This window comes from Mobula birostris, chromosome 3 (assembly GCF_030028105.1).
Source record: "Mobula birostris isolate sMobBir1 chromosome 3, sMobBir1.hap1, whole genome shotgun sequence".
Classification (NCBI taxonomy): Eukaryota; Metazoa; Chordata; class Chondrichthyes; order Myliobatiformes; family Myliobatidae; genus Mobula; species Mobula birostris.
In genome coordinates, this window is record NC_092372.1 from 146,343,287 (window position 1) to 146,358,918 (window position 15,632).

The window sequence follows — 15,632 nt, forward strand, 5'->3', positions numbered from 1 at the left end:
CCAATGATACAAAGATAGGTGGAGGAGCGGGTAGTGTTGAAGAAACAGAGCCTGCAGAGAGACTTAAATAGTTTAGCGGAATGGGCAAAGAAGTGGCAAATGAAATACAGTGTTGGAAATTGTACGGTCATGCACTTTGGTGGAAAAAATAAATGGGCAGGCTATTATTTAGATGGGGAGAGAATTCAAAATGCAGAGATGCAAAGGGACTTGGAAGTCCTTGTGCAGGATACCCTAAAGGTTATCCTCCAGGTTGAGTTGGTGGTGAGGAAGGCAAATGCAGTGTTGGCATTCATTTCTAGAGGTATAGAATATAAGAGCAGGGATGTGATGTTGAGACTCTATAAGGCACTTGTGAGACCACTCTGAGAGTATTGTGTGCAGTTTTGGTCTCCTTATTTTATAAAGGATATACTGACATTGGAGTGGGTTCAGAGAAGATTCACAAGAATGATTCCAGGAATGAAAGGGTTACCATATGAGGAATGTCTGGCATCTCTTGGGCTGTATTCCCTGGAGTTCAGGAGAATGGGGGGGGGGGCGCGGGGGATGTCATAGAAACATTCCAACTGTTAAAAGGCCTGAACAGATTAGATATGGCAAAGTTATTTCCCATGGTAGGGGAGTCCAGGACAAGAGGGCATGACTTCAGGATTGAAGGACGTCCATGTTGAACAGAGATGTGGAGAAATTACTTTAGTCAGAGGGTGGTAAATCTGTGGAATTTGTTGCCACGAGTGGCTGTGGAGGCCAAGTAATTGGGTGCATTTAAGGCAGAGATAAATAGGTTCTTGATTATCCATCAAAGGGTATGAAGAGAAGGCAGGGGAGTGGGGATGACTGGAAAAATTGGATCAGCCCATAATTGAGTGGTGGAGCAGACTCGATGGGCTGAATGGTCTACTTCTGCTCCTATATCTTATGGTCTTATGATAGGTGGCAAAAGGTAAAGGGCTGAAGGAGGAATCTGATAGGAGAGGATGGTGGATCAAGGAAGATAGAGACGGATTTGGGCAATCTGAGGGAGGTGATGCGTGGTTGAGGAGAAGGGAAAGGGTGAGACGGTAACCAGGATGGGGAATAGAAACAGAGAAAAGTAGGAAACATCTCTAGAGACAGACTGTCTACTGACATATTATACAAAACCACTGACTTTCACAGTAATCTTGACTATACCTCTCCCCAACCTATCACTTGTTAAAATTGTATTCCCTTCTCTCACTTCCAATGTTTCAACTGCATCTGTTCTCAGTATGAGGCTTTCCATTCTATAATATCTGAGATGTCCTTTTTTTCTCAAAAGAACAAGATTTCCCTCCCATCACCATTGATGCTGCCCTCTCCCACATCTCCGTCCATTTCCCACACATCTGTTCTCAGCCTATCCACCAGCTGATACAACAGGGATAAAGTACCCCTTATCTACCACCCCAGGAGCTGCCGCATCCAGCACATAGTTCTCCGTAACTTGTACCATCTCCAAAGGGATCCTACCACTAAGTACATCTTTCCCATCCCATAGGGGTCAATCTTGCATGACTCCCTTGTCCACTCATCCCTCCCCACCGATCTTGCTCCTGGTGCTTATCTCTGCAAGGGTGACAAGTGCTACGCCTGCCTCTACACTTCCTCCCTCACCTCCATTTAGGGCCCCAAACAGCCCTTCCAGGTGAGGCAGCACCACCTGCAAGTCTGTCAGACTCATCTACTGTAACAAGTGTTTCCGGTCTGGCTTTCTCTACATTGGTGAGACCTGATGCAGTTAGGAGACTGCTTTATCGAAATCTTTGCCTTATCTGCCGTAAAAGGCAGGATCTCCTAGTGGCCACTGATTTCAATTTAACTTCCCATTCCCATTCTGACATGTTTGTCCATAGCCTCCTCTACTGCCACAATGAGGCTAAATGCAGGTTGGAGGAGCAATATCCCATATTCTTTCTGTGCAGCCTTCAACCTGATAGCATGCACATCGATTTCTCTGACTTCAAGTAATTATTTCCCCCTCTCACTTCTCTCTTTTTACATTCCCCACTCTGGTTGCTCCCTCACCCTTTCTCTTCACTTGCCCATCAACTTCTTATGACAATTACAGCATGGAAACAGGCTGTCTCGGCCCTTCTAGTCCATGCCGAACTCTTACTCTCACCTAGTCCCACCGACCTGCACTCGGCCCATAACCCTCCATTCCTTTCCTGTCCATATATCTATCCAATTTAACTTTAAATGACAACATCGAACCTGCCTCAACCACTTCTGCTGGAAGCTCGTTCCACACAGCTACCACTCTCTGAGTAAAGAAGTTTCCCCTCACATTACACCTAAACTTTTGCCCTTCTGGTTGCTCATCACCTTCTCTTTCTTCCATGATAAATTGTTATCTCCTATTAGATTCCTTCTTCAGCTCTTTATCTCTGCCACCTATCAGCTCCCAGTTCTAACTTCATACCCCCGACGTCCACCTACTTACCTTCCCCCTCACCTATCACCTGCAAGTTTGTACTCCTTCTCCTCACCTTAGCTTCTTATTTTGGCACCTGCCCCTTTCCTTTACAGTCCTGTTGAAGGGCCTGAGTCTGAAATGTTGATTTTTTTTTATTCCCCTCCATGGATGCTGCCTGACTTGCTGAGTACCTCCTACATTTTGTATGTGTTGCCTAAGATTTTCAGCAACTGCAGAATCTCTTGTGTTAGTAAAGGAAAGTTGTTGTTCTGGTGAATGATCTTTGACCCAGAATATTCACTCTGTTTCGCCTTCTCCAGGTGCTGAATGACCCGCTAAGAGTTTGTAGATTCTTTTTTCATTTGATTTTCAGGCTGTTATTTAAGTTGAAAGATTCGTATAGTGAATATGTTTAACTTCTGAGCTATGATATCTTGTAACTTGAAACTGGGCATTAATCTGTTAGCCCTTATCTCCTTTTTGATTCTAGGTTTGTGTGGTTCTGGAGAAATCATGTAGACAAGGTGAAGGAGGGTTGTGAATTGGAAAAGGGGTCAGTGAGTCAGGTGTGGCTGCTTTAGGAAGGAAATCAATAAATAAGAAATATCATTGTTGGTTGGAGTTTGGTGGACTCATTTGTGGAGGGGTGCAGAGGACAATTAGATTGGGATGTGTGAGTATGAGGGCATCTTGGGTGATTTGTGCAGTGGATGTGAAGGCTAATTGGTTTGTGTCATGTGACAAGTGGTTGTGTTGGGTTATCACTGTGAATTGGGTCTGTTAGTGAGTAGGGTTAGACTTGTGTTGATTGGTTACTTAGTGTTACCAGTGATCGGGAGGAGACAGATGATGGACGAGATTGGCTAACATCGGAATTAGAGAGATGCTGGGTGCAGGTTTTGAGTTTGGAAGAGAGTGGTTGTCTATTGGTACTATAGAAGGGGAATGACTACTGAGGAGTGCTTGATGGAGAACAGGTAAATAAATAAATCACTTGTTACCTACAGAATAATTTCCTTACTGATATAAGGAAACTTACTTGAAATTGCTTCCCAGTTTCAGAGTGGGATCTGCTCAGGGGTGTTCTTTTTAAATTGTGCAGCAGCACAGCATGCAACAATATCAAAAGCTAGCTCCACAGTGAATTCCAAATAACAAATGTACTTTGGAACAATAGAACTTAATTTCTCTTTGTAATGCACTAAACTACAGTTGCACTGGAAGTAACATCCTACATGCTGGAAAGAAAAGACAGCTGCTTCTAGCAAGCAGAAGTTTAGATGGAAGGTACCTGGTTGAATTTGCGGAATGTTGCAACTTGACCTGGAAACAGAAATTTAGTGCTGAATTTATTTTTTTATTATATATACTTATTTTAATTTATAGGTTTCATTATATGATTACTATTATGTATTGCAATGTACTGCTACCGCAAAACAACAAATTTCACGACATATGCCAGTGATATTAACTCTGATTCTAATTCTGTTTCTGAAAATATAGTGCAGTATTACCAAATTTAAGTTAAATATTCCAGATGGGTCTTAATTAAGATACATATAAGGAAGCTGTGATGTTCTTTGCTTTATTTTGGATTATCCTAACTTTATTTTCTACAACTGTATTTGTTTCTGCTGTAGAATCTTAGTGTAAAGAATAGTAATAACAGAAAATACTTTCCACACCTCCTGTCAGAGATTTTAATGGTGGCAATGAAAGAATTGGAGGTTCAACATCCTGCCTGAAGTTCCACCCCTACCAAATAAATTTGTTTAGTCATATGCAGGTCCATCAAAGGAAAAACAATATACTGTTTGAGAGTACTAAACAAAGTCAGAAAAGAGGAAGATAAAGGACAAGGTTTATAACCACTTTTGAAAGGTTGTAATGGCATGATGGAATTAATGATCATAGACAGTAGGAGGCTAGAAAAGTTACCTTGTGCAAAATTTGATGAGGTGGGTACTGCAGATATATAAATAATAAATAAAATCAAAACATTGCTATCTTCCACAGATCTATCTTCATTTAACCGTTTAGAACTTGATGTTTCATTGTCATGTCCTGGAACAACAGATGGAACCTGTGCTATTTGGGATCACAGAATTGAACTTCAGGTGTGCTGTAAAGAGAACAGTTCATACTGCGATCTTGAACTTGGGAGATGGATCACACCATTCCGCAGGTAAACCAGTACTTAATAAAAGAATATAATCAACAGACTGTAGCACTTGACACAAGTGGAGCCCTTTAACGCGCTATAATGATTCTTCCTCTTCAATTAAAGGAGGATAAATAGACATTAGATTAGTGAGGGGTGGAAATTAGGTAGCAGGTTCGAGACCGAGGTTTGCCTTGTGGATTTAGGATTGGACGTGGCCCTCTTTAGGAACAAGGTTATCGTTGGGGAGCAGGGGTCAGGGAATGACATTAGAAGGTTAGGCCCTGAGGCTTGTGGGGTTAGGAGTGAGATCAGGTACCATGGGAATGTTGTAGGGATTGGTACAATATGCATGGGTTCCCAAAGGAACAAGGAAAGCTTGGGAATTAATTTACAGGGTCACTTTCAACACCACATTTTGAAGACATAGTTGTTTCTGGAGTGCCCAATGTTGAGGTCTGCTGGAATAACCTGGTCTAATATCCAATGCAATGCTTAAGAGAGAACCTTATCCAGTGAATGATGTAATCATGCAAGTGTCTGTTGAGAAAATCATGCCAGAACTGAATAAGTCATGCCAGAAGTGGCCATTTGAATTTACTGAATTATACAAAACAATTTAGAAATTTTCATCTTGTTTTGCTCTAGAGTTGTGGTCACCGACCTTTTTAAGCCCAAGATCCCCTACCTCGGCCTTACTGAAAGGCAAGATCAACCTACTAAATTGTTTAGAGAAAAAAACGGCTCAAATTGTACTTCCAACTTGAGGCCTTTTAGTCATAGTCATAGTCATACTTTATTGATCCCAGAGGAAATTGGTTTTCGTTACAGTTGCACGATAAATAATAAATAGTAATAAAACCATAAATAGTTAAATAGTAATATGTAAATTATGCCAGTAAATTATGAAATAAGTCCAGGACCAGCCTATTGGCTCAGGGTATCTGACCCTCCAAGGGAGGTGTTGCAAAGTTTGATGGCCACAGGCAGGAATGACTTCCTATGACGCTCAGTGTTGCATTTCGGAGGAATGAGTCTCTGGCTGAATGTATTCCTGTGCCCACCCAGTACATTATGTAGTGGATGGGAGACATTGTCCAAGATGGCATGCAACTTAGACAGCATCCTCTTTTCAGTCGCCACAGTGAGAGAGTCCAGTTCCATCCCCACAACATCACTGGCCTTACGAATGAGTTTGTTGATTCTGTTGGTGTCTACTACCCTCAGCCTGCTGCCCCAGCACACAACAGCAAACATGATAGCACTGGCCACCACAGACTCGTAGAACATCCTCAGCATCGTCCGGCAGATGTTAAAGGACCTCACTTTCCTCAGGAAATAGAGACGGCTCTGACCCTTCTTGTAGACAGTCTCAGTGTTCTTTGACCAGTGTTATTTGGGCTAATTGTATTTTAATTACATAAAATGCTTTTGTCAAACTTTCAAATTAATTCAACCAAGGAAACACTGTAACCAGCATATCAAACAGGCCATAGAGGCATCGAGCTCATCCAATAACACCTTGAATAAGTGATGCTGAAGCGCTTTTGCTCGAATCAAGTTTATCAGTTTGACCACCAGTGTCATTACATGAGAAAAGTCCATGACCTTCCCAGCCAAGGCCTGCTGATGAATCACACAGTAATATTCCAGGAAGTCGAGAAAATCAGGGTCATTACGGCACAGTGCTATAAAACCAGCGCACACACCGCGCATTGTTGGGGCCCCATCAGTAGTAATTGCCACCAGTTTATGAATGGGGATGTCATTTTCACGGACATTTTTTAAAACTCATTGTAAATATCCTCACCTCTCATTCTCTCCTTTAATTGCAAAAGAGTGAGGAAGATCTCCTTTGTTGTAAAATCCTGGAAAGCCATTCGACAAATACAACAAACTGAGCTGTTTGCATTACATCCAGGGATTCATCGAACTGTCGTGAAAAATATTCACAGAGTGACAAGTCCTCTAACACTTGTCGATCCACGTCCTCTGAGCAGCATGTTTGCTGGGCTTTCAACCCCGATTTGAGCTCCTCAACTTTCCTGGTATTGGTAAACTGTTACTGAGACACTAGTGTAAGTTTCAGGGGTACGCAAGTTAATGATGCCACTGTTTCTGTTTCCCATTTCTTTACATTTGGGGAATGTTGGAATTTAAAAGGGGAGAAGTGTTGTAATGTGAGCATTATAAGGGTAAGTTAATACCAATTAGGATCATGATAATATAGCAGTCCTCCCGCTATGGAAAGCTGTTTGTAAAGAGAGATTGTTTCTGGGGTTGTGGGGTTTTCTTTCCAGTCTTTTCTGCCCGGTGCGCATTAGTGAAAACCTCTGTATGCGAATATTGTTTTACTGTCCTAGATAAAGTTGTTTCTTTTGGGCATGAAGTTGTCAAGTGGTCCTTTTTCAAAGTAGAAGTTACCACATATTTGCGTCAAAAGGTTTATCAGGCATAATGTATTTGTGTATTTATTTTTCATCTTTTTTCGGGGTCTACTGGGGAAGTCTCAAAGATCGAACGGTTGATCACGATTGACTGGTTGGCAACCACTACGCTAGAGTGTAAAGAAATCGATTATTAGTCATATGTTGCCAGAAAAAAACACTGTATAAGTTAATTTCCATCCATTTCTTTTCTTCATTTTAAATCTTTCCTGATTAGAATTTTAGTGAATCATGACATGCACGTTGCATCTTTCCAATATTTTTACCACAATGAATGATCAGAACTTGTACCCAAGCCAATATGTGCCCAAGTACCTGAATGAGATCTCAGGCTTTGATTACTTTGAGCAAAAATTTCATCTAGTCCAAGTTAATTACTTTGGAAGTAAAATTAAGTGGTGATTTGCAAATTAAATGCAATTTGTTCCTGGGAAAGTACACTTTTTGAATCAGGCGTTTTTGAGATAACTGAAACAGAATGGATCTATTATCTTTTTCATGAGAGCATTGAAAAGCCCTCTGGAATTACAAATAAACTCACCACCAGCAAATACAAATATTTGTTTTGCAAGTTTAGATGAACTCAAAATATTGACTCCCCCTTCGTATCTGTTTTCAGTCCCCTTGCAAATAACAACTTTTAAACCATGCTTTCATCTTTTATGAAGCAAACATAACCAAGAAGAAAATATTTGTTTCCTGGCAAAGTTTACTCATTCAACTGCAGAGCACATTTTGTTGTCCTGAGTATGTTGCACAATGTGTCTTCCACATTCTCAGACATTTCATCTACTCGTCTTTGAACAGAGTTGTCGCTGAGTGGAATTATTTGGTCTGGTGACTTATGCAAAACCATACTCAGAACCTGCCTTACTGCTGGCAGAATCTGTTCTTTTCCAATTGTAAGGGACTTAGCAATGAACAATGATATGTTATTTGAAGCATGCAGACCATGCTTTGTTGTGAAGTGCTGGTAAACATGCTTTGATGTGTTTTTAGTTTCTGAGCAGTTTCACAAAGCAACTGAAAATAAGCCAAATTCTTGTTTGTTTTATCAAAACGTATTCTGTTCAAATGTTCGAGGAGCCTAGACTATTTCATTGCCTCATTAGAAAAAAAAACATTTTCCACATAACAGACACATTGGCTGCTGTTGGTATAAATCCATATTTTAGATACTCCACACTAATACTGTCTACACTTCTTTTTCATTTGGTCTGCTTCTGCCATTTTCATTATGGATTAATGACCCTGGTCAATCACCTATTGTTAGGGTCCAACCTCAACTGCTGCGGTCAACAAAGGGGAAAATTATGATGTCATCATAACTCAGGCAAAACATGACTCTCTGCCTGAAGGTATATAAAGTGGGACTGCAATATCTCGGGCCAGGGACTAGAGATATGTGGACAAGACCATTCAAAAGGGCAGGTTTTGAAATTTGCCCTAATTCACAAGAATTGCATCACTGTGTAATTAGATTATGGGATTTGTACTGGCTAACACTGTATTACAGTATTGAATAGCAATAATGCGCAGGCCAGGCCCAAAAATAACACAATTTCTTCAGTCCAGATTTCTCACGATATACCAAATGTACAAGTGACACATTGCCTTTCAACAACTATAATGCGCTTTGATCAATGTCGAAGAAAACTGTGGGTTAGTAAGTGATGAGAAGATTACGTGATCATTATAATCAATTATGAGATACTAAGAATCAACTGTTTATAATAAGTAATGAGTTTCTTCAATTAAGCCTGTAATTCGTCAGCTGTCCCTCTTGCTACCCAGTGCCTCCCCCCCCACTGCCCCCTTTATCCTTATCACCTCATTAGAAACTCCTGTCGCTCCCGGGGGGGGGGGGGGGGAGGGGGGTGATATTGCCCACCTCAGGAACCACTAGATTAGATGAATTCATTGGGTTAGTTGAGCCATGAATTCATTGAATGATGGTCGTATGAACAAAAAACTCTTTAGATTTCTTATGGATGCTTATCTATTTGTGTTTGGATACTTGCTAACATCTTACATGTGCACACTTTCTTTGCCTGCACAATGAATTCTTTCAGTGTAATCTTACAACACAATGATTGCATAGTATTATAGGAGGTTGTAATTACAAATCCGGTTATGTCTATAGTTCACAGGAGATGGTGAGCAATATATTAAACAAAATTGCCTCAAGCATACTTCATGACATTCCAAAGGAAGGGAGAAAGTGAACTTGTATTACATCTTTTTTGTACTTAGGCTGCCTTAAATCCATTATAAGAAATTGTTTCAGAAACAGAAATATTGGAAAAATTGAGTCCATCAATGAACATCTGTAAAAGTCAGTCAACATTCAAGTCAGTGACCAGACAATCATGAAGGGAGCAGTCCCTGCTAAATGCCAAAAAGGAATACAAGAAGATGGTGTGACTAGCGGTGGATACCTAAGGGACTTGACAGAATATACAAGGGGTGATTGATGATTTCGTGGCCTAAGGTAGGAGGAGTCAATTTTAAAAAACCTAGCACATTTATTTTTCCTACATTTACGCACTTAGTCCAGTGGTCATGGAGCATACAGATCCCTTCTTTGTAGAAGTCGGCGTCTTGGACCTCCAGAAGTGGTCCACAGCAGGGGTGATTGATAAGTTCGTGGCCTAAGGTAGAAGGAGATGAGTTATTAACTTCAAACTTTCTGCATAATCACTTGAAGAGTTGAACTGCATGTGCATGTAACGAGAGCTGTGTAGCTCATCTCCTTCTACCTTAGGCCACAAACTTAACAATCACCCCTGCTGTGGACCACCTACTGGAGGTCCAAGACGCCAACTTCTAGAAAGAAGGGATCCGTGTGCTCCGTGACTGCTGGACTAAGTGTGTAAATGTAGGAGGGAACAATGTTGAAAAATAAATGGGCTAGGTTTTCTAAAATTGACTCCTTCTACCTTAGGCCACGAATTTACCAAATATCCCTTGTATGCTGGGATGTTTTCACTTGTGGGTGAGTTTCAAACAAGGAGACACAGGTAAAAGTTAGGAGGTTACCTATTTATAACTAAGTTGCTAAAGGTTCTTTTTCTTGCAGAAGGTGGTGAGTCTTTGTATTTCTCACCGCAGTGGGTGGTGGAAGCTGAATCACTGAAGTATTTAAAGTGAATGTCTAAAAATATTTATTAGCTTGAGGAAAAGAGGGAAATGAAGAAATGGCATAGGGGAGTTGAGGGCGGACATAGATTATATATGCTTAAATGACAGACAGGCTAGTAGGGCCTGAGGCCTATTCCTGCTCCTGGTCCATTCAACACATATAAAGTGCTGGTGGAAGTTAGTTAGTCAGGCAGCAACTCTGGGGGGAAATGAACAGATCTGTGAAGAAAGAAGCCAGAATAAAAGCGTAGGGTGAGGGGGAGAAGCAGGAGATGGCGGGTGGTAGATGAATCCAGTTAAGGGGAGGAAGGCAGGAGGGTGGAGTGGAGGGAAAAGAGAATAATATGAGAAGCTTTGAACTGATAGGCAGGGAAGGCAAAGAGCTGAAGAAGGAGAAATCTCTGATAGAAGAGGACAGTAGACCATGGAGTAAAGGAAGTACATGGGAAACCACAGGAGGTGAAGGTGATGATGAGATGGACAGGTCATAAGAGAAGGGAAGGAGAAGAAGAAGGGGTTTAGAGGTCACAGGGATAAATGAAAAAAGAGCAGAGTGGTTCATGTTTCGTGGTAGGTCATGTTTGACCAATCTGTTGGAGTTTTTCGAGGAGGTTACCAGGAAAATGGATGAAGGGAAGGCAGTAGGTATTGTCTGCATGGACTTCAGTAAGGCCTTTGACAAGGTCCCGCATGGGAGGTTAGTTAGGAAAATTCAGTCGCTAGGTATACATGGAGAGGTGGTAAATTGGATTAGACATTGGCTTGATGGAAGAAGCCAAAGAGTGGTAGTAGAGAATTGCTTCTCTGAGTGGAGGCCTGTGACTAGTGGTGTGCCACAGGGATCAGTGCTGGGTCCATTGTTATTTGTCATCTATATCAATGATCTGGATGATAATGTGGTAAATTGGATCAGCAAGTTTGCTGATGATACAAAGATTGGAGGTGTAGTAGACAGTGAGGAAAGTTTTCAGAGCCTGCAGAGGGACTTGGACCAGCTGGAAAAATGGGCTGAAAAATGGCAGATGGAGTTTAATACTGACAAGTGTGAGGTATTGCACGTTGGAAGGACAAACCAACGTAGAACATACAGGGTTAATGGTAAGGCACTGAGGAGTGCAGTGGAACAGAGGGATCTGGGAATACAGATACAAAATTCCCTAAAAGTGTCGTCACAGGTAGATAGGGTCGTAAAGAGAGCTTTTGGTACATTGGCCGTTATTAATCGAAGTATTGAGTATAAGAGCTGGAATGTTATGATGAGGTTGTATAAGGCATTGGTGAGGCCGAATCTGGAGTATTGTGTTCAGTTTTGGTCACCAAATTACAGGAAGGATATAAATAAGGTTGAAAGAGTGCAGAGAAGGTTTACAAGGATGTTGCTGGGACTTGAGAAACTCAGTTACAGAGAAAGGTTGAATAGGTTAGGACTTTATTCCCTGGAGCGTAGAAGAATGAGGGGAGATTTGATAGAGGTATATAAAATTATGATGGGTATAGATAGAGTGAATGCAAGCAGGCTTTTTCCACTGAGGCAAGGGGAGAAAAAAACCAGAGGACATGGGTTAAGGGTGAGGGGGGAAAAGTTTAAAGGGAACATCAGTGGGGGCTTCTTCACACAGAGAGTGGTGGGAGTATAGAATGAGCTGCCAGACGAGGTGGTAAATGCGGATTCTTTTTTAACATTTAAGAATAAATTGGACAGATACATGGATGGGAGGTGTATGGAGGGATATGGTCCGTGTGCAGCTCAGTGGGACTAGGCAGAAAATGGTTCGGCACAGCCAAGAAGGGCCAAAAGGCTTGTTTCTGTGCTGTAGTTTCTATGGTTTCTATGGTTATTGGAAGTTAAGCAATGATGTCATTATTCCATCACATGACGGAATATAAGGTGTTGTTCCTCCATTCTGTGCCTGGCTTCAGAGTTGCAGTAGAGGAGGCTGTAGACAGACTTGTCAGTATGGGAATGGGATTGGACTTCAAATGGCTGACCACCAGGAGATCCTGGCTGTTGCAGCAGATGGAGCCAAGGTGCTCAACAAAGTGATTTCCCCAATCTGCGTGAGATCTCACAGATGTAGAGGAGGCCACGCTGGAAGCACCAGATACAATAAATGACAATGATAGATTGCATGTGAAGTGCTGCCTCGCCTAAAGGGATTGTTTAGGCCTTGGAATAGTAGTGAAGGAGGAAGAGTAGGGGAAGTTTGCAAGGATACGCAGTGGGAAAGAACGCATGGAAAAGGAAGACATGGAGAGAGTGATTCCTATAGAAAGCGGAAAGAGGAGAGGAGGGGAGGAGATGCCTGGTGATGGAATTCTGTTCGAGGTGGCAGAGGTTGTGGAGAATGATGTATTGGATGCAGAGGCTCATAGGGTGGTAGATGAAGACAAGGGAAACCGCATACATGTTATGTCCTGCTCCTGTTTTCCTGCAAGGCTGGTGAGTGGACAGTGAGTGCCAGGGATCCTCTATCTTTTATTTTCTACTAGAAATTACTTTCAAAATTTAGTCTTTGTTATCTATTAACCAACTGTAGCAGCCAGTTTGCTCACAGAAATGTAATAGGTAAGTGACAGTTTAATCTGGTTTTAGAGTTGTCGATTGATGAATAAATGCTACCACAAACACAGTAACTCCAAGCTGCATAGTGTCACATAATCCCCTATTCCCATTAGACGAAAAGAGGGAACCTCTGGAAAGCTAAGTTCTAAAATAAAGGCACAAACCGTGGACTTAAATAGAGAAATTGTTGTCTAGAACAGCTATTCTTTGACCTTTAATGCTGCTTCAGATGAGGGCCACGGTCATTGATTTCCTGTACATAGTGGCACAAGAGGTAATCTAGTATTAAAGTCTCCTGAAGCAAACACATTGGTCAAGAATTTTCTCTATGTTTAAGACCATATTTTAGAATAGTACTGCATGAAGTCTCATGTCATCTTTGTGAGAGGACTAACTGAAGTGATTGGGTGTGAGAGGGAAGGTGAAGGAGAAGTTCTAACATACACTACATGCTTGATAGAATCATAAAGCCCTGGCTTTTTGCACAATTATGCCTGGAGACCATGTGCTGGTCATGGAAATCTCTTGGATGGTCCTTGCGTCTGGAGGCAACCCTTTACCTTTCGCTGGTCACTCAAATGCAGCTGGTGCAACCAACTACCGCAGGATGAAAGTGTCTAAGTTTTTGCCCAAACAGTGAGCAATAACTTTCATAACTTGTTGAATATTGGAAGAGTTGAATGCCTTTGGTTCTGTAAAGTATTAACACATAGTGCCCACAAACCAATATATACCAAACATAGATATTCCACACTGTGGACAAGTCTGCAGTCCTCATGAAGCTACAGCTCCATGGAAAGTGAGGAGGAAAGTCACCAGCTCTGTTGAAATAGAGGCCAAGTGACCTCCTTTATGCAACTATTTGATATTGCAATAATTTCCATCTCCAGTTTTTGAAGTTCCTAATGCATGATGGTTTATGGTGACAATCATAGGCAAGGCAGGCCTGTACAGAAGTTGCTGCTGAATTGGCACCATGTGACAGTTTCCTTATGAAAGTACACTCAGGGGCCACTTTATTAGGTATACCTATACACCTGCTTGTTAATGCAAATGCCTAATCAGTCAATCATGTGGCAGCAACTCAATGCGGAAAAGCATACAGAATGGTCAAGAGGTTCTGTTGTTGTTTGACCAAACATCAGAAAGGGGAAGAAATGTGATCTAAGTGACTTTGACTGTGGAATGAATGTTGGTGCCAGATGGAGTGGTTTGAATATTTCAGAAACTGCTGATCTCCTGCGATTTTCATGCATAATTATCTCTGGAGTTTACAAACAATAGTGGGAAAAACATTCAGTGAGTGGCAGTTCAGTGGGCAAAAATTCCTTGTTAAGAGAAAGGTCAGACTGGCTTGATTGGTTCAGTCTGACAGGAGGTTGACAGTAATTGAAATAACCATGTGTTACATAGCAGGAAAAGGCCACAAACATACATTCAGTGGCCACTTTATTAGTTACAGGAGGTACCTAATAACATGATCACTGAGCGTACATTTCTGAAGTTAAAGTGGAAAATTGATGCTCAAACTTCAAGGATAAATGTTCTCCTCCTACTTGCCTTTCTCATTCAGTTGTAGTAGCCTATCCTCCACCTTTGCTCTATCTCCTAGACAAGAAGTATTTCTGTTCCTCTGCCTTCAATAAGTTGACACCTCCCTGTGTACATACATCTACTGATACTTCTGGACACATCTTCTGTGATGTTCCTGGAATCATCGGGTGTTTTGGGTCTTTCAATATCATACACCCTCCTCCAGGTGGCCCAGCCGGGGCTGATCAGACCTCAGCTTGTGTCCAGATGGCTAGCTACTTATGACTCTATGGCTCCCCTCTTTTGAGCCACAGCCATCTTGAGGCCCTCTGCCGCATCGGTGGTACCAAAACTATGCATGTGCAGCACAGATTTTATGGGGCTGAACTTTCAGTTAAGTAGTAGGAAAGCAACTACCTGGCCCTTTCCAGAATTTTTTGCGAAAGGAGATGTCCACAATTTTTAAGAATACATTTACTAAGTAATGCTCCATCAGGTAGCAATCCAAACAAATGTGGTCTGCTGCCTATCCATATCAACAGAAATCAATTTACATACTCAGGCAAATATACAAATTGATTCCTATTAATATGAGTAGGCAGCAGACCCTGTTGTAGCGTGGATGAAATCACTGGAGAGACAGAGTCACTGGTAGATACAAAACAGCTTCTTTATTCGACACAACAAGGTACAGCAGGCATCATACGGAGGGAGACGGTTTTGGTAGAAAGGTCTTCTAGCCCAATGTGGGCTCAATATTTATATGCTAAACACAAAGGCAATCTCTTCTTATAAAGTTATAGATAATGCATAGACAATGCTTCCTATTGAAGCTACATACAAAATATCACACCACCTAACTTCATCCTTTCCTTCCGACGCCAACATGTCTGGGTTAGTATCCACAGCCTTTAGGAATGCAATTAAATCCACAATATATTTATTTGGCATTTTATGTGCTAAAATAGAAGACAATTAATATTTATTATGTATAGATAATACTGTCTTCGAAACTACAGCGTCAGGTCAAACTACGGTGCCAGAAGCATCTGGTATTCACACTTTTTTAGGAAGTGCATTATTGTGGACTCAATCCACAGTACTTTGTCAAATAGAAGTCTGGTGGCCAAAGTCATTCTAAGTGTAAACAAATCATCTACCTAAAAAAAAATCACTCTAACAGACCCCACTTCCGAAATTGGTTCCATTTATACAGATGTACATAAGTCAATTTTGTCAATAAGTCAGAAAATAAATATCACTTGATATGGTAATCATACTTCCACAGCGGTAAAATGAATTGCGCCAAAAGCAAGTTAGACTGATAAGAAAGAATAACTACTGAAG

The 15,632-nt window shown here is 41.4% G+C and overlaps 1 protein-coding gene across 1 annotated transcript in view; it reads left to right on the top strand.

Moving 5' to 3' along the window:
- The window catches only part of LOC140195309 (uncharacterized), a 193,964-nt gene that overhangs the window by 105,660 nt on the left and 72,672 nt on the right, over positions 1 to 15,632 (top strand). The window contains exon 7 of the mRNA XM_072253416.1: positions 4,457 to 4,625. Within this exon, the coding sequence (XP_072109517.1) occupies positions 4,457 to 4,625 (169 nt within the window). The remainder of the gene's footprint in view (positions 1 to 4,456; positions 4,626 to 15,632) is intronic.